At 52.2% G+C, this 20,634-nt stretch overlaps 1 protein-coding gene across 6 annotated transcripts in view; it reads right to left on the reverse strand.

Moving 5' to 3' along the window:
- TBC1D16 (TBC1 domain family member 16) overlaps positions 1 to 20,634 on the reverse strand; it is a 32,416-nt gene that overhangs the window by 10,609 nt on the left and 1,173 nt on the right. For 3 of the 6 annotated variants that reach the window (XR_009279053.1, XM_058852421.1, XM_058852423.1), the window contains exons 2-3: positions 15,441 to 15,670; positions 13,695 to 14,265 (exon numbers count right to left, since the gene is read on the reverse strand). Coding sequence is in view for 4 of the 6 variants with exons in the window: in XM_058852421.1 (XP_058708404.1) it covers positions 13,695 to 14,265; positions 15,441 to 15,612 (743 nt within the window). In the remaining 2 variants the exon portion in view is untranslated. Of the gene's footprint in view, positions 1 to 4,625; positions 4,784 to 13,694; positions 14,266 to 15,440; positions 15,671 to 15,768; positions 17,640 to 20,634 lie in introns of those variants that run through there. The other 3 variants (XM_058852424.1, XM_058852422.1, XM_058852425.1) reach the window with 3 other exon arrangements.

Genomic DNA, 20,634 nt, shown 5'->3' on the forward strand with positions numbered 1-20,634 from the left:
TCCTCAAAACACCAACTTCTGAGGAGGCAAAATGAAGAAGCTCAAGCAATGCCCTCAGTGTCCAGATCCAGCTCCACACCAGGACGGGGACAGGAGGAATGAGCACATTCCAACAGCACCATGGACCTGGGATCTCATCTGGGAAATTCCCTCTTCGACCAACAAGATCCAAAGGTGTTTCTCCTGAACTTTAGTTTCTCATTACACCTCTGCATGTGGACCTACCAAGCCTGGATTCACGTCTATAAACTCCAGACAAATGATTTCCATCTGCAGTCTTGAAACTTGGGAGAGTTAAGGATTGGGAAACCACACCTGAGCTCTTCAACCCACTGCAAAGCAGAGAAAGTGAACCCAACCCTTTCCCAATCCACCCCAAATCTCCAGCTTTAAATGCAAACTGAGTTCAGACTCAAAAAGCCCCCACGTCCCCACCAGCCCCCATCCCAAAAGAAAAAATATCAGTGCTTTGGGAATTAAGTGAATGTGAAACTGTGACCCCTTGGCTCGTAAAAAGGCCAATGCACGTGAACAATCTCGGCGCGGGCTCTGAATGGGCTCTGCTGTGAAATCGGGGTTTGCCAGACAAGGCCCGGAGCAGGTACAAAGCAGCCCCCTGCAAGGCCACTTTATGTGGTGTTTTCTAATCCTCTTATCCAACAATGTGGGCACTGAACGCTGGAAATCACACACTCAGCATGCACTTCACATCCCTGTGCCTCCCGCGCCCGGCTCCAGGGCCTCTTCCAGAGGGAGCAGCCTCATGGGCAGCGCATTCCGAGGGACAGCGCTTGGGACACACCGAGGGACAGCACATTCCCAGCCTCATGGGCAGCGCATTCCGAGGGACAGCGCTTGGGACACACCGAGGGACAGCACATTCCCAGCCTCATGGGCAGCGCATTCCGAGGGACAGCGCCTGGGACACACCGAGGGACAGCGCTTGAGACACACTGAGGGACAGAGCTTGGGACACAACGAGGGACAGCGCTTGGGACACACCGAGGGACAGAGCTTGGGACACACCGAGGGACAGCGCTTGGGACACACCGAGGGACAGCACCTGGGACACACTGAGGGACAGCACTTGGGACACACCGAGGGACAGAGCTTGGGACACACCGAGGGACAGAGCTTGGGACACACCGAGGGACAGAGCTTGGGACACACCGAGGGACAGCACATTCCCAGCCTCATGGGCAGCGCATTCCGAGGGACAGCGCCTGGGACACACCGAGGGACAGAGCTTGGGACACACCGAGGGACAGCGCTGGGGACACACTGAGGGACAGCACTTGGGACACACCGAGGGACAGCGCTTGGGACACACCGGTGAGGTGGGCACATTTCCAACCAAGCCCAGTTCCAGTGCACCACTCACACCCCCCAGCCCCTTGCTGCTCCCGTGGCTCTGCCTGGGTGAGACCAAGGCTGCTTGACTCCAGATAAAGGAGCAGCTTCGTGGCTCTCTGGGAAGTTCTGCTGCTCCAGTTTTTGGAAAGAAAGCAGCAAAGCAGAACTCACATTCAGGCCATTTGGAGCATGAGGACTCAGAAGGGATCCCAGAAGGGATCACACCAGCAGGGATCACACCACACACCCAAACTCACTCCAGGTTAGACACCAGGATACCTCTGACCACAGGCACAGCTGTACACCATCCCCTGCCTCGGGAATTTTTCCATGATTTGCCACTTTCTGATAAAGTGGCAAAACGTAACACTTCCTAAAAGTATCTAACATTTACACAAATGCAACAGGAGTCCTGGTACAAGACACTTGGGCTGGACTGCCTGCTAGGAGCAGCTGGTATTTATGGAGCAACACTTCGTAACAGCCACAGCTGGTTACACAGGATTTTCCTGGAAGAGATGACTCAAACTAACTCAAAGACTAAGCAGAGGCAACTCATTTTCTAAACCTCTTAAAAAGATGAGCTGGTCAGTACGGCAAAGGGCTGGAGGATGGATTGGTGTGAGGACCATGCAGGTCCTGGTCACAGAGGTCCACATGCCAGTTCCTCAAGAACATCATCTGCAATGACCAGCAGAAATGTCCAGAGAACTGCCAAGAAATGAGTTCCCAGTAGAGCTGGGCAGGGTGGCTTTGATGCTGGGCATTCTGTAGCTCCTCAGCGCAGCACAGCATCTCCAGCTGCAGCTCTCCGTGCTCCAAACCCCAAATCTGCCCCGGATGCAGCAGCAGCAGCCAGCTGAGACCTGCGGGCAGCAGAGCCCGGGCACAGTCCTGGCACGGGGGGAACCTCCGGAAATGCTTCTCCAAGACAAATGTTTACAGTTCCCACCCAGCCACCGGTGACAAGCTCGCACACGCATCCCACAGGCACAGAAACATCTTGTGTCAGTGGCTTCACCCCTTCCAGGCAGCAGGAAGCACCAAGGGTAAGCAGAGTGCCTCGGCCTGTGCAGCCCCGGGGAAATTCCCATGTTCTCATTGATGCAGAGGGTGAAATCCGAAAGAGACACCTGTGCCCTCCCTGCCCTTCACAGGGGTCAATGGACACAAACATTCACACTCAGGACACATCAGAGACAGAACCATCTCGTGCTGGTGCTCACTGAGTCACTGGGGAAATTTGGAAAAAACCCACACTGTCTAAAATTACATTTTCCTGTACATATTGATTGAAAATAAAATTGAAAATACTCTAATATCTAGATTACTTTTAAATAAAACTTAAATATTGAGATCGTTCTATAGGTCAGCAACAAGAAGCAGTATGATCTCTGCTAATTTTGTGGGGCTTGGGGAGTCTTCTAACCAGGCACTCAAGACAGACAAATGCAGGGGAAGTTTATTGTTTGTCAGACTATTCTATCTGTTGGATGAGGAATTTATCCCAGAGCACCCCGTAAAAGCAGGAGTTGAAGCATTGCAACACAAATAGCCAGAGGAACATTCCAGAGAGACTTTGGGTTGTGGGATCCAGGAAAAACAGAGCACCAGCTAGTACACAGCACTGGTCAGCAAAACAACAAGTGCAGTGGGCCACAGGAATAAAAGGGACAGGGAAAAAAAAACAAGGATTAGAAAACCTGGGTCAGGAAACTCCAGGCTGTGTTCATATGTTCAGCTCCAGAAAGTCATGGAGGGGCTGGAGCGTGTCCAGGAAAGGGAACAGAGCTGAGGAAGGGGCTGGAGCACCAGGAGCAGCTGAGGGAGGTGGGAAAGGGCTCAGCCTGGAGAAAAGGAGGCTCAGGGGGGACCTTCTCATTCCCTGACAGAAGAGTGCAGCCAGCTGGGGGTCGGGCTCTGCTCCCAGGGAACAAGGGACAGGACAGAAGCAAACAGCTTGAAGTTGTGCCAGGTTGGATATTGGGGAAAAATTCTTCATGGAAAGGGCTGTCAGACATTGGTACAAGTTACCCAGGGCAGTGGTGGAGTCCTCACCCCTGAAGGGATGTGAGAGCCATGTGGATGTGGCACTTGGGGACATGGGGCAGCACAGTGCTGGGGGAACGATTGGACTCCATGATCTCTGAGGGCTTTTCCAACCCAAACAATTCTGATTCCACTTCAGCCTTCTGCCCTAGGCTGAGTCCCACCACTCTTGTCTCAAAACACATCCCATTCCTGCTGGGGAGCAAGACCAGGGGCTGATGTATTTTCTCCACTCAACAATCAGCTACAGCAGCCAACCAAATCCACATTCCTCGAGCCTTTGTAGCCCCAAGGAGCCTCCATCCCCCTCCCACCCCATGGGACCTCTCACTCGCCCGGCTGAGGAGCTCAGACACTGCAGGTGAGACTCAACCTGCAGCAGTGGGACCCAACTCCCTGTTCCAAAGCCCTGGAACACACCTACGGCACAGAGAGATCTAAACCCAATTATTATTTCTGTTCCAGAGACCTGCCCTGATTACCTGGGAAGCCAATTTCAGCAACAAAGACCTAATAACTCATTTTACGATGTGATGTGACAAATATAATTACGAGAGAGAAAGGGGCTGAAGGCTGCAGCCCTGATGTGGCAGCTACCCAAGCTGTCAGCGTTCACCACCTGACTCCCAGAGAGCCAAACCCTGCTGCTGGAGCAGGCTCTCCATCACCCCGGCGCTAACGCACGCTGTCACTAATAACAGCTCCCACAGCCCCAGCATTCCTGCACGCCGGCTTGGGACCATCATTTACAGACAATGAGTATCATCATAATGTATGAGCATCCATGTAATGGGAATTACATGCCCCTTTTCCTCCCCAGGGGTTAGCATTTCTCTGTTTCTCCACTATTCCCCACAGGCACTGACCTTCTGGGTTCCTCTTCTTCCCAGCAAGGTGAAACAGCTCCTGGCAGCATCAGCTGCTAAGACAGACAGCTTCAAACAAATAATCTGCCAATAAAAGTTCAAAGCTATCCTGAAATGCCTAAAAATTTAGTGCAGTGGCTGTACAGAGTGAGGTAATATTGAGCATCTGGAACCCAAATCCATTGTTCTGATAAAGAAGTGTCCTTGACACTATACATATATCATAGACTGTGAAAGGTGCTGACTTCAGTGACATGAAAGACATGCAAAGGAAACCAGATTGGTAATTTAGGATTAAAAAAGAGATGTTGAAATGTCTCTGCTCGCTCTGCAGAGCAGGGCTGGAAGGACACTCACAGGACAGCACCAGCTTCCCACAGAGTGTGTCCACACAGAGCCAGCCTGGACAGGGAAACGCTGCTGTCGCACTCTGACCAGCACCGACGAGTAACCAGGCTAAGAATTGTGTTAAATCCATCCTTTGGCTGAAAACATTTGGAACCTGACGTTTCTGTGCATCAGAGAACCCAAACAGAATTGATTCCCACTGACCATGGTGACCAGGGAACAAGGTGCTGGATAGCCTGGATTTAGAAAGCCTAGCCAGGATTTCTAGAATTAAATGTCAAAACATTCTCATGTGGAAGCACTTCTATGCATCTGCAAACACGTGGGAAACAAATCTAACAATTCCTCCTATTAGTTGGGGAAACCTGGGAAAAACTACTCAGGCTGTTACAGTACAAAGTACACGGATGTCAACATGGACTTTCCAAGAGCTTGTTCCACAGGCTTTCCATTGATCTGTTTGCTTTCAAAACATAAATTTCCCCACGTTGAACTGCACTAAATGCTATTTAGTAGCTAATTAACTTTCTGTGCTGAAAACCTCCTGTAATTGCACTTCTTTCACCTTTCTGAGCCCGTGTCCCCCGGGGAACCCAAGCTGTCCTACGGCATTTGTTCTGCTCATTTCTATCTCACAGGCACAAGTTCCTCCCTGACACCGGGCTGCCAATCACAGCCGCAGAGGTCACTGGAGACCAAATTAGGAGCACTCTGCCTCTGACAAACTTGCTTCGCTTAGCTTGTTGTAAAGGGAAAATAAACAGTTACGAAAAATAATTGTATCCTTTCAAGCAGGGCACCGGGAAGCAGATCCAAGCGCTCGTCCAAGTCAGCGCATTGTTGTTAGTCACTCCTCGCATTCCTGTTATTAACAACATCCAAGGAACAGGCTGTTTACATCTGAAAAGTGCCGGAGTCCTTCTCTCACCTCGGCCCGGGCAGAGGGTCCGTGGCCACGAGCCGTGTTCAACCAACAGGCACCCCTGACCTTGGGCTGAAACAGCAAGTTCACCGTCAGGGACGGGGCTGGGAATTAACATCAGCTCTGCCAACGCCAGCCTGACAAATAAACCACTGTAACACGGCGAGGGACTCGCCGAAACCCGATTATGCAGCTTTGCCTTCTGACGGGCGTAATTGGTTTGTCCTTGAGAAATAAAGATCAAACCGATTTGTTCTGCTTTACGGGGCTATTGCAAGCCTTGTTCCCAGCGCCCTGCCCGCCTTCCCAGAGCTCCCCAGTACCTGGCAGAGGTGGAACACGGATCTCCATCCTCCCAGGCACTGGTGATGGGGGCACACACCGTCCTGCCCCAGAGAGGGGTGAAAGCCTCACCACACTGCGGGCTTTGTTGCTCTGAATTCATCCCTCCGAGCCCTCGAGGCCGGAGGGGAAGCCGAGCGATTCCAGCCAGCAAGGGGCATTAAAAAACAGCCCTGCCACCTCCGAAGGGTCCCCCCAGCGCTGAGAGTTAGAGCAAAAGGAAAACAAAACAAACCCAGAGTTCTTGAGTTATTTTGATTGTACATTGGAAAGGCGAAAAAATAAGCAGAGGTTTGTAGTGAACTAACGGGTGTTTTAATCTCTTTTCCCCAAAGTCTGCAATGTGATCTATGTCTACCTCCAGCTAGGAGACAAGCAATCCGCTTTCATAACTGACACTTGCACAGGTGGAGCTGCTCAGATAAACCCAAGTGAGGTTTTTCTGCTTTTCTCTGACTTCTTGGTGCAGGGAGAGAGAAGGGGTAGAATGAGCAGTTTGATGCTTAGGAATAAAATACACACAGCTCCGAGCAGCCAAACACAACAAATCACTTAGAGCCGAGCGGACACTGCTCAAGGATGCAAATGTTACCTCCAGCTTAAGGGAGGAAAATGTTCCAGAAGCTCAGTGGTGGATTTATACAATCCATTCGGAGAAGGGGCACCTCATGCCTGGGCTTACACTCATTAATAAATCAATCGAAATGCAACACTTAAAAAAAAAAAAAAATTCCTTAGATGGAAAAAGTGATTTCTCAGCAAAGCCCGAAAAAGAATGTTTGCTTTTCAGTCCATTCCAGCCTGGAGAAGGAGACCTTTTTTTCCCATGTTTATTTTATTTTTTAAATCAATGGATTATTTTTCTTTTTTTCCTTTCAGTTCAATCCATGCAAAAATAAAATTCTCTCCTAATTATGCTAATTATAATCAAGCCTTCAAACCGCTGCTCCCTTGAAAGACCTGCCGATTACCTTTGTTCTTATATTCCTGGCTCTAAGCAGTGAACTGGGAATTTCAGGGGGACATTTTAGTGGCAAAGTTAACCAAGTCCCCGGACTCTGCTGCTGCCCCAGCGTGAGCTGAGCCAGCACCACCCAGGGAGGATTTCACTGTTTCCACAAGACAATGCAGAGTTCCCAAGGGAAGAGCTTGCTTCAAGTAGCAGAAAAGGGAGAGGAAAGAGGAGCGCTGCCTAAAAGCATGTTCCAGAGTTATTGTAAATGCCTAATGCTGGGATAATTGCGAGGCCCGAGCCAAGGAGACAGAGGCCGTGCAGATTTATTTGCATATACTGTGGTGCTTTGGAGGGGACATGCTCTTTATTTTGATTCACTTAACGCAATTCTTCCCTCACAAAGATGTGGATACCTGCCAGTGCCATTTATCTCTGCTCTCCATTCAGATTTCTGGGCGTTGCGATTGTATAAATAAATAACAGAAGAAATGCAAGAATATCCAGGGAAAAGGTGAAAGCAGCCCTGGGGAGAAGGACTGGGGGGTGCTGGTGGGCGAGAGCTGCTCCTGGCCCAGGCTAATGGGAGCAGAACCCCCCTGAGCCGGGCTGAGGCAGCGTGGGCAGCAGGGCAGGGGGCATTGAGAGCCCACCTGCACAGGGAGCAGCACAGGGAGCACCTGGAGCTGCTGCACAGCCCAGAGGAGGCTCCAGGATCAGCAGAGGGATGGAGCAGCTCTGCTGGGAGAGCTGGGAATGCTCAGCCTGGAGAGGAGAAGCTTTGGGGTGACCTCACTGTGGCCTTGCAGGGCCTGGAAGAGCTGACATGAAATGTGGAGAGAGACCACTGACAAGGGATGGAGTGCCAGGACACAGGGGATTGGTTTCAAACTGAGAGTTCATTTAGATCAGTTATTAGGAAGAAATCCTTCCCTATGAGGGTGGGGGGGCCCTGGCACAGGGTGCCCAGAGAAGCTGTGGCTGCTCCTGGATCCCTGTAAATGCTCAATGTCAGGGGCTGGCAGCAGCCTGGGGCAGTGGAAGGTGTCCCTGCCACAGCAGGGGTGGCGCTGGCTGAGGTTTAATGTCCCCTGGCACCCCAAGCATTGCAGGGCTCCGGGATCACCCCACCATTGCAGGGCTCCGGGATCACCCCAAGCATTGCAGGGCTCCGGGATCACCCCAGGCATTGCAGGGCTCCGGGATCACCCCAGGCATTGCAGGGCTCCGGGATCACCCCAAGCATTGCAGGGCTCCGGGATCACCCCACCATTGCAGGGCTCCGGGATCACTCCACCATTGCAGGGCTCCGGGATCTCCCCACCATTGCAGGGCTCCGGGATCACCCCACCATCGCACGGCTCCGGGATCACCCCATCATCGCACGGCTCCGGGATCTCCCCACCATCGCACGGCTCCGGGATCTCCCGCCTCGGCCGCTCTGAGGGGATGGGGGGGGCAGCACGGGGGTCCCGGGGGGCACCGCTGGGCACAGCGCGCCCCCTGGCGGCCCCGCCGCGCCACCGACCGGCCCCGGCCCTGGCCCCGCTCCGGCCACGGCTCCGGCCACGGGCACGGGCACGGCCATGGACACGGCCATGGACACGGTCACGGTCACGGTCACGGTCACGGGCACGGCCATGGACACGGTCACGGTCACGGTCACGGTCACGGCCATGGACACGGTTACAGTCACGATCACGGTCACGGTCACAGTCACGGTCACGGTCACGGTCACGGGCACGGTCACGGTCACGGTCACGGTCACGGGCACGGTCACAGGCACCAGCCGTGCTCATGGCCACAGCCACCGTCACGGTCACAGGCACCGGCCATGGTAGCGACCCACGGCCACAGACCACGAAAAAGCCACGGCAGCCACAATCCACGGCTCTACACAAAAGCAGGACGGCCCTGCCCACAGAGCTGTGCCCGAAGCAGCAGTTCAGGCCTTCCCCACTGTCCTGGGCAGACTGAACGTGCCCGGTGTCCCCCAGGCCGGGGGCACAGGGAACCCTCCCCGTCCCCTCCTGGGGCATCCTGGGGACCACCCGCTCTCACTCCCTCCCAGACATCCCAAATAAAGAGCTCCACCGACCCCCTCTGCCGCAATTCCCCATCCCAAGTTAGCTGTCACTATTTTCTTCCAACGAGATCTGGCAGCAACCCAACAGAGGGAAGAAACAAACCTGCTATAATTAATGTTCTTGCTGTTCAAATATTTATATAAAGCAAGATAGAGCCGTATGCCTCTGCAATCTCTTGGATCTGTCCAACCTTCTCAGCTTTGCAGCCGGGAACAACTTTAATTGATTACACAGTGCTGCTGATGGCTCAGGCTGGATCCCCTTCCCGGTGCCCGGCTCCACACAGACCACCCCTGCCTTAGGGAAGCTTACACTGACCCCACAGCACAAACAGAAGGGATAAAGGACTATCCTCTTGATGGAAGAAGGATTTATGGATGTTTTTCCCCAGGCACGGGTTTGGGTACAAATGGAATTAGGAGATTCGCTGTCTTACATCATAAGTGGCACCAGTTCAGGCAAGTCGTGGGGAACTGAAGCCTGGACCAGGTAACCCCCTCGCTCCTCCCCAGGGCTGAAATCATTCAAAATTGAGATGCTGCAAGAAGTTACAGGAGATTTTAAAGCCTATGACCAATTCCCCTGGTTCCAATATAATCACTTCTGTTACAACAGCAATGAATTCCCAATCTCTTGATGATTCCAGAGCTCCTGCCAGTTCACACTAATTTCAACTCATTTCCCTTATAATTTTGTCTCCTGTTTTTGCTGCAGAGGTCAGAACGGCTCTCAGCCCTCCAGGTGAGCTGCCAAAACAAGATGATGCAATGCCTGCACTGCTCCCACCCGCTCCCAGAGCAGCTCATTTACTGATGAGCTCCTGGGAAGCGGCTTAACAACAGGATGTGCAACACATCCGTAAAAATTGCATCAACTGCGACGCCAAAGGAGTTCTTCCCTGTGCTGTGAGCTTTGCCTGGGCTGTCTGTGATCGATCTGCCATATGAATTCATGTCTGCTGAAGAACATGAGAACTCACCATCATCCAGCTCCTTTATGACAGTGTTTTGTTATTTTTATTACTGGCTGCCTAAACGATCAATGTCTCATGAAAGATGTTTCCTTCCTGCATTGATTCCACCTTCACCACGTCGCTTCTGCTCGTCCTTTCCAGTTTGAGCTGTGGGAGCACTGCTGGCCTCTGTCCCAGCACCTGTGGGGCCGCTCATGGAGCTCCAGCCTCTGGCCAGATGTTGCCCCAAGCTCCACTCACACAATTCCAACACTGAGGCTCCTCAGTCCAAATTTCCACTGTATTGGCCAACATCCCAGGGTGAAATGAGTGAAGGAACCAATGCCACCATTTGTATCTCCTCTTTGGTTGTTTTTTGGTTTGCTGTGGTGCTTGTCAGATATCAGCAATCGCAGTTGAGGAGTGAAAAGCCTCCAGCAGCCTGAGCAGCCATGAAAGCTCCTGTAATCCAGGGATCACTCTGGCACAGCACAAACCCCCACCCCAAACCAAACCCCACTGACAGAGCACTAAGTGCTTCCACAACCGACTGTATAGATCTGATGTCACGGTCTGTTCAATAACTCCAGCAGCATCAGTGGATGGACATTACAGAGGTGTCAGATGCAGTTTGGTTGCCTGGATGTAACAAAAGCTTTTTAGTTTCAATTTACTGATGGGGAAAATGGAAGCAGAGGAATTTCCCAGGGCGGCAGCGAGCCAGAGCTGGGCACAGAGAGCAAATGCCCTGAACTTGTGTCCTTCAGGCCACAAGGCAAATGTTTCCTGACAGCCAACAAACAATGGGGACAGGGGAGAGAAGGGACAGAAAGGAATGATTTTATTTCCAGAATCCCTCCTTGTCCACAGAAACACGGACCCTCACAAAGCTGCCATCAATGCAGGCGTTCCCCACACCCGCTGCCTCCTGCAGGAGCCATGTGCTGGGAGCAGTAAGGGATCCCCAAAGTTAAGGAGGACACAAATCCCAGGACAGTAAGGCCACCTTTCCTTGAGAGATGAGGACACCCTGCAGCAGTGTGCCAGGATGGTCTAAAGAGAGAAGCAAGAGTGTGCATGCTGGTGCTGGGACGCTCCCTTTGCTGCCAGCCCAAGGAATTGTGTAAATGGGAGGAGGATGCATTGATTGCTGCATGGGACCCCTGGCAGCCTCTCAAACTGAGAAGCAAAGAGGGAAAAAACAATGGACATGCTTTTATTTCCTTATGTTCTACCAGGCGAGCTGGTGACTTACAACTGATTTACTCGTTGTGCAACTCCAGGGCTCCCTAGCCCACCTCCCTCTCTCCTCCTGCACTCACTGCAGAGTTGGTGGCCAGGCCACCTCCTCAGGGACACTCCGAGAGGCAGATGGGACTCGTGACTCCTGGTGACACACAAATTCTGTCAAGCAGCTCGCCCAGCCCCTGATCTCATCTGATCCAAGTGTACCTGTACCTCCCAGTTCTTCCACAGTGACCTGTATCTCCATCTCTGGGGATATCTAATCACACAGGAAACTGGCTGGACTGAAATGCAACATATTCCTTCAGCTTCTGCAACAACCACAGGGAAGAGCAGAGCTGTCTTTGCAGCAACTCCCCAGTGCAGAGGGAAACAACCAGAAACAGTCATTCCTCCTGGCAGAGAGGAGGTGGTGACTGGGAGGTGGGGAGGGAAGAGAGCTCAAACAATCTGCCAGCAGCACAAACTTTGTTCCCACTCCAATTCTGGCTCAGAGGGGAAGCAGCCAGCAGAAAAACCCAAACCAAAACAAACCCTTAAGAAACAAGGAAGCTGTTCCCATGTTTGTAGTGACTTCTGAAACAGCATCTCCCGTCCCCCAGAATGCTGAGATGAAAGCAGGAAACACGAGATGCTTTTTGACCAGACTTTTGCAAAGGATTCTATGCAAAGTCTCCCACTCGACAGCTTGTAAGATCCTGCAGATTCCATGCAAGGCGGCTCAATGGGGAAGAACAAATTGGCACAAAAAATGCACACACTGGACAAAACCCTTTCAAGTCAAAAGTCCCAAACAACAAAAGCTCTGTTTTATTAATCTGCTGCCAATTATGAGTGTCACGTGCACTGTGTGAGGCTTCAGACTGGCACCACAGGAGTTAAAAAAGACGAGAAAAAGCAAAACCAAGCAAGGCCCTGAGCTGTGTGTGCAGAGCCGGCTCTGCCTGGCTGGAGCTGTCTGGGCTCCAGCAGCAGTGAGGAAAAGCCGGCAGAGGGCAGGGAAATGCCACAGGAATTCACAGACAAGGCAGGGAAGATGCAATAAACCATATTTCCTTCCTTTCCTGACACTATTTGCAGCTCAGAGCATAACTGTTGCAGCACAGTTAAACCACAACACTCCTGACTCACTGGACTCTGCCTGGGACCCTCCTGCACCAGCTCCTTGTGGGAGCAATCCAAGCCCACAGCATTCCTGGGACAGCACGTGGGCCGTGGCCCATGCCAGGACTGGGGTTTCCCCAGGATGAGCTCAGCCTCCTGCTTTTCAGTGGCCAGGATGTTATTCCAAACATGTCCCTTGCTCTTCCCACTTCCAGCCACTACAGTGGGGTAAGAACACATTCCTGAGCCCTGAGCCTCACAATCCCTCGAGGAGGACAGGAGATGCCAGGCTACACACATTTCACTCGTGGTCACTGGCGTTCCTCTCACCCACTGATCTGGCAAAGGCTGGACTTGATCACTTGGGATGGGATGGGATGGGATGGGATGGGATGGGATGGGATGGGATGGGATGGGATGGGATGGGATGGGATGGGATGGGATGGGATGGGATGGGATGGGATGGGATGGGACAGCCACCACCCACCTCACTGCACAGGTGCTGCAGAGCTCAAGCCCAGCAAACCCCAGGCACATCCTGAATGCAAAGCTGATACAAAGTCTGACATCACCTCACAGAAGGGTTTTAAAATACCCAGAGAGAATTGAATCCATTAGAATACTTCCTCACAAACCTCGTTCTTACTGGCATTCTCTGCACTTGAGATTAGCCCGTAAAATAGAGGCAAAATCTCTTCAGCTGTCAGTGCAGTCTGTGCATTGCTGACATGCACAAAGGAGAACTCATTTCTCGTTTTTCCTCACTTCAGGTGTAGTTTCAAAGCTGAGTTTAGCCTAACTCATGGTGCTTCAGGAACGCAGCACATCCATCCTCTCTGAGAGGGAGAGGAGTAACACACCAACAGGGCAGGGCCCAGAAGGTCAGAACCACTGAGTATGGAAACAGGGAGCTGTACAGGTGTCCACCTGCTCGTTATTCCCTGGCCAAGGTGCCCTCTTTCCCCGTGTGGAGTTTACTGCAGGTGACACTGAGAAGCACTGACTGAAATACCCAGCTTAAACATGCAAGAATTGATATTTATCTGTATGAAGTGAGACCACGTTGTGAACAGCAGCAAAACAAGTTCCCACACGCAGGTTTGGTGTCAACACAGGGCCCAGAGAGGTGCCCACGGCCCAGGAAGTCAGCCAGGCCCTTTGATGTGGCTCTGCACGAGAAGCAACAAGCTCAGATCCTCAGCAGAGCCAATTAGGCCAACAAAGGACCCGTTTAATTTAGCAATGCTGCTTCCAGAGCTCCTGTTCACCTGAAAGAACATACACAGCCTGGGATGTTTGGGGCCAGGGTGCATGGAGCAGAAGCAGAACTGGCTGAGAGATTCCTGTAAATTCCATAGGAGTCTGAAGCAAGACAGGACATTGAGCTCAATGCCACTGTGAAGTTTCTCAACTTCCTTCAGCATCTTCAAGCTCAGCACCAGGTGCCCAGAAAGCAGAGAAAGGATGCACTCACCTGCTTTCACTGTCCAGGAACACAGAACTGCTGCTTTTCCCCAGGGCTTCGCTGATGGGAGAGAGGCAGAAGGGGGAAGAGAAGGCATCAGAATCAGAGTCAAAGGTGCTGTCCCTGCTCACATCGTCAGCAGACAGCTCCAAGGAGCCCTCGTCCTCCCTGCAGTCCAGGCCCTCCTCCGTGCCCTCCGACCTGTTCTGCTCCTCCTGGGAGCTGACGGTGGAGAGGGTCCCCGAGTCGCTGCGGGGGGGCTGCGGGGACCGGCGGCTGCTCGGCCTCTCCCCTTCCGAGGAGGGGGCTGCATCCCTCACCAGCTGTGCCACCGTCAGGATCTCGTCCCCCCGGAGGCTCAGCGCCGCTCTCTGCTCCGGGGGGGACGCGGGCCGGCCGATGCCGAAGCCCTGGGCGTGGCGGCCGCGCTTTCGGGGCGCTTTGCGCACGGGGGAGCTCTCGGGGGTGATGTAGCGCAGGGCTTCCTCATCCTGCCGCTGGATGCGCGAGTTGGGCACCCAGGCCAGGATCAGAGTGGTCCCCAGGAGCTCGTCCTTCTCCATGTACAAGCACAAATAGCCTGAGAGAGAGCACAGGAGCACCAGGTGAGACACGGACTCGTTCTAAGGGAGCTGCATAACCCTGAAATTCCCCTTTCCCCATTTCTCCATCCCTGGAAATGTTCAAGGCCAAGCTGGAAGGGGCTCTGAGCAACCTGCTTGCCCATGGCAGGGAGGATCTTTAGTGTCCTCCCTTTACCTTTTCAGGAGATGATTTTTAAGGTCCCTCCTAACCCAAACCATCCTGTGATTCCTGCCACTTCACTACCACTACACATGGGCAAAACCCTTTTATTAACCAGGACAGAATTCTGTCAAAGGAATTGTGGAGCGCTCAGCATTATTCAGTATTTGCAAATCATTTCAAGTCTGCTTGTGGCTTTTGAACAGTGTGAATTCCCTCTGGCCTAACTGAACAAGGAGATGACATGCAAATACTTGGACTTCCTGGACAGATTTACTAATCAAGAGTAAATTATAAAATATGTTCCCACATGAAAAAGTTCTACTGTTTCTTAGTTAAACAATTCCAAGTGCCAGCTGAACATTGATTTCTCAAGAATATTTACCTTGGTGCAGTTAAAGGGGCTGCCTTTATGGGAAGCCAATGGAAAAAGAAGTCACCCACACCAAAAGGAAAGCAAGGGTCAGTGCTCACAGAATAATTCGTTTTGTGAAGCTAAGCCAAGAGCCACAGGTCTTTGATGAGAAGATGAAAGAGCACAGGAACAGATGAGAATAAAAGGATAGAGCAGGATTTATCCTCGTTTATCCTCATTTACTCCAGTGCATGCAGCCACAATCAGGCTTTTTGGATTTTCCCTTTACCAGTGGTTGCCGAGGCCGCTCCAGCAATAACAGTTCCAAGAGGATACTTGGATTTCCTGAACAATTCATGGATGTGAGCAGCAGAAGTTACTGTCCTCACATGACAACTTCTGACTGCACAAAAGGACTTACTAAACCAGGTAAATCCATGCTGGAGCAGAAGAGAAAGGAGCAACATCACTAATCTCCCTACTAAAAGGAGAGCTGATGGATCAGCTTGTGGATGGCTTTCCTTAGTCTTTCACAAAACTGCCTTGCCCTGTCCCCCACTCTTCATTGCTTAGAGCCCAAGGAGTAGAAGTTGATGGAAGCAACAGCCAGGAGAGAGAAAAAGACAGAATGGGCAGTGTGTGCAGCAGCCCATCACCTGGATGGTGCTCCCCGATGCCCTGCAGCAGCTCAGGGGGGTGGACACAGACATTGTTCTTGGAGTAGATGATCTCCCCATCGAGCACGGAGGAGGAGCCGCCGCCGGGAGTCAGGGTCAGGAGGTCGGACGCTTTCGAAGAGGCTCGACGGAGGAGTCGCCCCAGAGACATCGCCAGGGAAATGTTTCCATCATCTGTCAGCTCTCGTCAGGAGCCAAACTCAGAAGATCTGCCAAGAAGGAGGAAAAAATAGTGTGAGAACCAAAATAACGACAGCACAGCACGTGCCACCCACTGTCTGAGGACAAGTCTTCCATCAATCCACACCTCAAGCAGGAGCCCACAAATCCTGTGGGTCTCTAACATCACCTTCATGCTTCCAAGGTGCTCAAGCACAGAATCCCAGGACATTTTCTCTGCAATGAAGAAACACGAAGGCAGCAAAACCCCACATGTTAACAATTGCTGTGGAGAGGAGGCAGAACAGCAATGCTGGACACTGCAATCCCCCACAGAGGGAAGAGCTCGGAGTGTGGACCTGCCTGATGTGTCACTGACACGGGGATGTCACAGAGCCACAGCTGATCCCAGAGCTTCCTTCAGCACAGAAACGGCTGAGACCACAGCACTGAACATGGGGCTGCTGCTCCAGCCACAGCATCTCCAAAAACAACATCAATCAAACCCACTTCATCTTGTGCTTGCCATTTCTGTGTGTTTGAGGTTTTGGGGGTTGGGATTTTTTTTGAGAGGCTGGTTTTGGGTTTGGTTTGGGTTCTTCTGAGCAGTGATGGTTAAATAGAGCCTTGCCAGAGATAAGGTTTGAAAGCCCCATGTTCACCAGGGAGGGCAGAGCCCAGACACAGAGCGTGGCACACCAACCCAAGACAAACATCTCACCCATCCAGAGTTTCTGTGGAGCACAGTCCCCAGCTCTGTGCTCAAATGAGACGTGCTGCTTGCTGGGGCTGATGATGAGGAGCTCTGCAGTGGACCCAGAAGGGTCACCCAAGCTATAAAGCATTCAGCAGATGGACCAGGACGTGTTGGAAGAGCAGGAGGGTCTCACACAAAGCCAGCCCAGTGCAGAGCAGGCTCCCTGCAGCCATCCCCAGCTGGGAAGCGCCAGAACCACGGCAGTTTCTGTTCTGCCAAAACCACAGGAGGAGAGGGAGCTCCTACTTTTGTTCTTTTGTGTTTACATGGCCCAGCCTGCTGTGAACAGGCCAGTGTGACCCAGCACACCCCACACACAGCCAGGCTCCCAGGCCTGGGGCATTCCTGGGGACCAGTCCCACGCTGGGCTGCAGGGCACAGCCACAAGAGCCAGAGAGGAAAATAAAGGAGACAGGCCCAGGCCTGGGGCATCTTCTGAGGAAATACTTAAGGGCTTAAACAAGCACTGTCTGATGTTGGACAGCTCTGATTTTCTTAATCTGGTTTTGATGGCAAATGCAGCCAGCCCAGGAGGGCAGAAGGCAGAAATGGCAAAGGGGCATTTCCCAAAGGGCAGAGTGAGGGCTGCAGGGAAGGAAAAGAGCTGTCCTGCCTCTGACAGATTGGTACATGCAGAAGACTGCAAATGAGACTGCCAAGCTGTTGACAGAGCCTTCATTAAAGGACAAACTATTGGTTTAGCTGGCAATGGCCACATTTGTCAGCTCGAATCACAGCAGGGGCGGTTTCTGCGTTTCAGCCTTTGCTGGGACTTGGTGGAGAAACATCAAGCCTGCTCTGTACCAGCAAGTGTTTGGGATAAGAGAATCACTTTGCAAGTCCTGCACACTCCTGTCTCCTCCTAGCACCAGACACGTGTCTCCCCATGTCTCAGCCCCCAAACCAAACACCTGTCCAGCCCTAAGCTCACTCTTGTCCACATTGCCAAAATCCACAGTTCCAGGCTCTGGGTTACACCTGGCAGAAAGTCATTTGCCTCAATCACATTTAAGGAGCAAATCACCTTTCCTCTCATTGCACCCTGCAAGAACAGACAGTAAATTGTGGTGCAACTTCTCCTTCCCCACCCTGAGTTACAACACACAGTTTCCAAACAGGGCCAGGGGAGTCAGGGACAGTGATGGAGACCTGGGCCTCCAGCACACCTGGGCAGGGCCACCTGTCAGCACAGCTCTGGCTACTGCAGCACAGACCTTCATCCATGCCAGCGACCTCCTCAGAACCCCAAAAATCAGCGGATGCCCAGGAGGAAGGAGGCAGCAGCTGGCTGCTGCTGCTGGCCAGGGACTGCTTCCTCAGGAAACACAGGGACAGGGCTGGAGAGGCACATGAGAAACAAGAGGTCGTGTGATGTCCTGCTGCAGCTCTCTGGGTGCTCCAGGGGAGGCAGGGGAGGGTCAGGACACAAAGGCACCACTTAATGAGCTTTCACCAGGCACAGAAAGAACAAAGCCACAGGTAAAGATCAAAAGCTGCTCCCTGGAAAGCCAGAGGAATTTAAAGGGAAATCTTGCTTTGATCCTGCAGAACACCTGTTGTTCGGTACTGCCTGCATGTGCAGGTGGATGGTGCTGCAGGTACACACAGGCTTGGGAAGAGGAAACCAAAAAAAGACAAAAGGTTTGGAATACAGTGTCCTGCCAGCTGAGAAATTCAGTCTGTTGGACTTGCCTTGCAGAGGAGCTGCACATCAGAAACCAGAGACCACTGCAGTGCTGCAGACAGTAGCCAGACACACTGGGATATATAAATATCACCAGGAAACTCAATCCTTTCACTGTTCTCACAGGCCAGGGAATTCTTTGTAGCTTTGGTTGCAGGATTAATGAAAAACAGATGCAAGTCACAGGACAGTTTCAGGGAGGGTGACAAGAGTTATCTGGGCCAGGGAAAGAGATAGCCAAGGGAAGATAAAAGTGAGGGAAATGTATTAAAAGTCTTCACACATGGGAACTGTCACTGCCAAAGAAAGGAAGAGCTGTCGATGAAGGACGGGAGAAGTTGTAAGGCAGTTGAACTGTGGCAAGGAATATCTAGTTTTGTCATTCCAGCAGCTGGGACAATGGTGCTCCAGAACAGGGAACCCCAAGGGGCCATTTACATCACTGGGGTTTCAAAGGCCTCAGAAATAAATACCCAGTCAGTCCCAGTGGGGACCAGGTGCTGGGCTGGACCTCTGAAGGTCATCTATAGTGGTACAACCCCAAAAGTCCCTGAAACTCCACTTGGGAAAGTGCTCCTCCTTCCTAAAAGAGAGGAGCTCATACAACACAAAGCAGCAAATAACAGAGACCAAATCTGCAGGGTTTGCTCTATTCTCAGCCCTTTTCCACGTGGGACAACATCTGCACACATAGTCCATGGGGCCTGGGTTGTGGGGAGAGGCAGGAACTGCTGCTGCTTCTTGTGTGTGCTTGGGAAAGCAGCAGGAACCGTCCCACAGCTCAGGCAGCAGTAAATCAGCACCATTCAAAAAACCCCATTTTTCATATTAATTTCATATTTATCTGCTGATCTGAAGGGATTCTTCTCAGTGTGGCAGAGCCAGCTCAGCTCTCCAGAAGCTGAAGCACTGCGTTAGCTGATAAGCTCTTGCTGAGTGCCAATATTTATTAAGCACACACACATTTTCTTCTCCCACACATCAACTGTTGCCACTAAAAATCTTCACTCCAGCTCCTGTGTCTGTTCACACAGCCCTGGCTGCTCTCCCAGTCGGTGCCAGCACTTCTCAGCTTCATGAGTGAGAAAGTGCTGGGGAGCCAATTGCTGAGATCGCCCGCGGAGCCTCTCCCCCAGAGCCTGTCCAGTTCCAGCCAGCAGCGTCCAGAGCGGCACCAGCTGCTCCCAGAGCTGCCCTTCCCTCCTCAGGAACCCATCCACAGGATCCTGTTTGCCTTGGCAATCACACCTCACTTGGCACCTGCTGCTGGGCCAAATGCTGCTGGGGATTCCTGTATCCCATTCTGGCACACTCAGCCCCTCTCTGGCTGTGCTGGCACCGGGGGCACCCGCAGCACCCCGGCTCCTCTCCCTGGGGAGCCCAGCCCGGAGCAGAGCCCAGCTGCAGCCCCCAGCTCCCAGTGCTGAGCCCTCTGGCTCCCAGGGCTCATCCTCTGGGCGAGACTTCCAGAGCTTCACAGGCCACAGAAGCCGCTCTGCGGGGCTCTGGAAGAGAAATGTGAGACCTGCAGCGTGTCTGGGCACGGCCGAGAAACACGAGCTGTCAAACAGCAGCACCACGTTGGAGTATGAAATGTCTTCGGGAAGAAAAACGCGACAGGCTCGCTTTCGTTCTTGCCCTTAATAACTTCAATTTAATTTTACATATTCAAGGAGTGCACAGTCGCTGTGGTGGTGAGGCTTAGACACAAATTCCTGCCTCCTTCCCCTCCTGGGAACAGCAAATGCTGGGTCTGGAACTCTCAAGCACAGAGTGGCAGCCTGGAGTCAGGACTCAGCTGCCTCCCAGTCCTCCGAGGGGATCTGCTGTGCACTCTCAGCTGCTCACTCACTTCATCTCTACTCCTCTACAAGCACATGAGAGCCCTTGTACGACCTTCCCTTTGTATTACGATACCACGACTTTGGGAATGAAAAGAGAAAAGCTTTCCAAACTCCTAGCCATGCTGGAGCTGCTTAAGAGGATCCAGCCAAATCAAGGAAAAGCATTTACCATGGGGAGCCACTCTGAAGTCATCCCATCTCATGGGGAGAATTATGTAGGTCACCAAAAGTCTTTCATTGCTGCTCTGCTGGAGCAGCAGCGGCTCATGGAGCAATGGGAAGGGAACAGCCAAAATCTCCCCAACTCCAAATGCAGTCAGTAGAGCGGGACAGATTTCACCCGGATCTCGGCTGAGCAGGCAAAAAAGGGGCAGCAGCCTGAATCCTGCAAGGCTGTGACTCAAGAGATGAAAAAAGGGAAAGGGACTGCTATCTCAGGCTGGCTGCTCCCAGCCACACCTGCTCAAGCGTTAGAAAGCAAACAAAAAGCAAACAAAATGCAAACAAAATGCAAATAAAACTCACCCATCCCCAGCACCAAACTGTGTGTGCCACATGTCCCTCCGTCCCTGCTTTACCAGCTTTTCATGTCACTTATCTGCACTGCTCGGGCCACAGGAAATGCTTTAATGACTTTAATGACTTCTTATTTCCAACATCCTGTTGCTGTGTCCTGATAACACTCTCAGGACTCAAAAAACAGCAGCTCAAACCCCAGGAGTCTGGATC

The sequence above is a fragment of the Poecile atricapillus genome, chromosome 17 (assembly GCF_030490865.1).
Source record: "Poecile atricapillus isolate bPoeAtr1 chromosome 17, bPoeAtr1.hap1, whole genome shotgun sequence".
NCBI lineage: Eukaryota > Metazoa > Chordata > Aves > Passeriformes > Paridae > Poecile > Poecile atricapillus.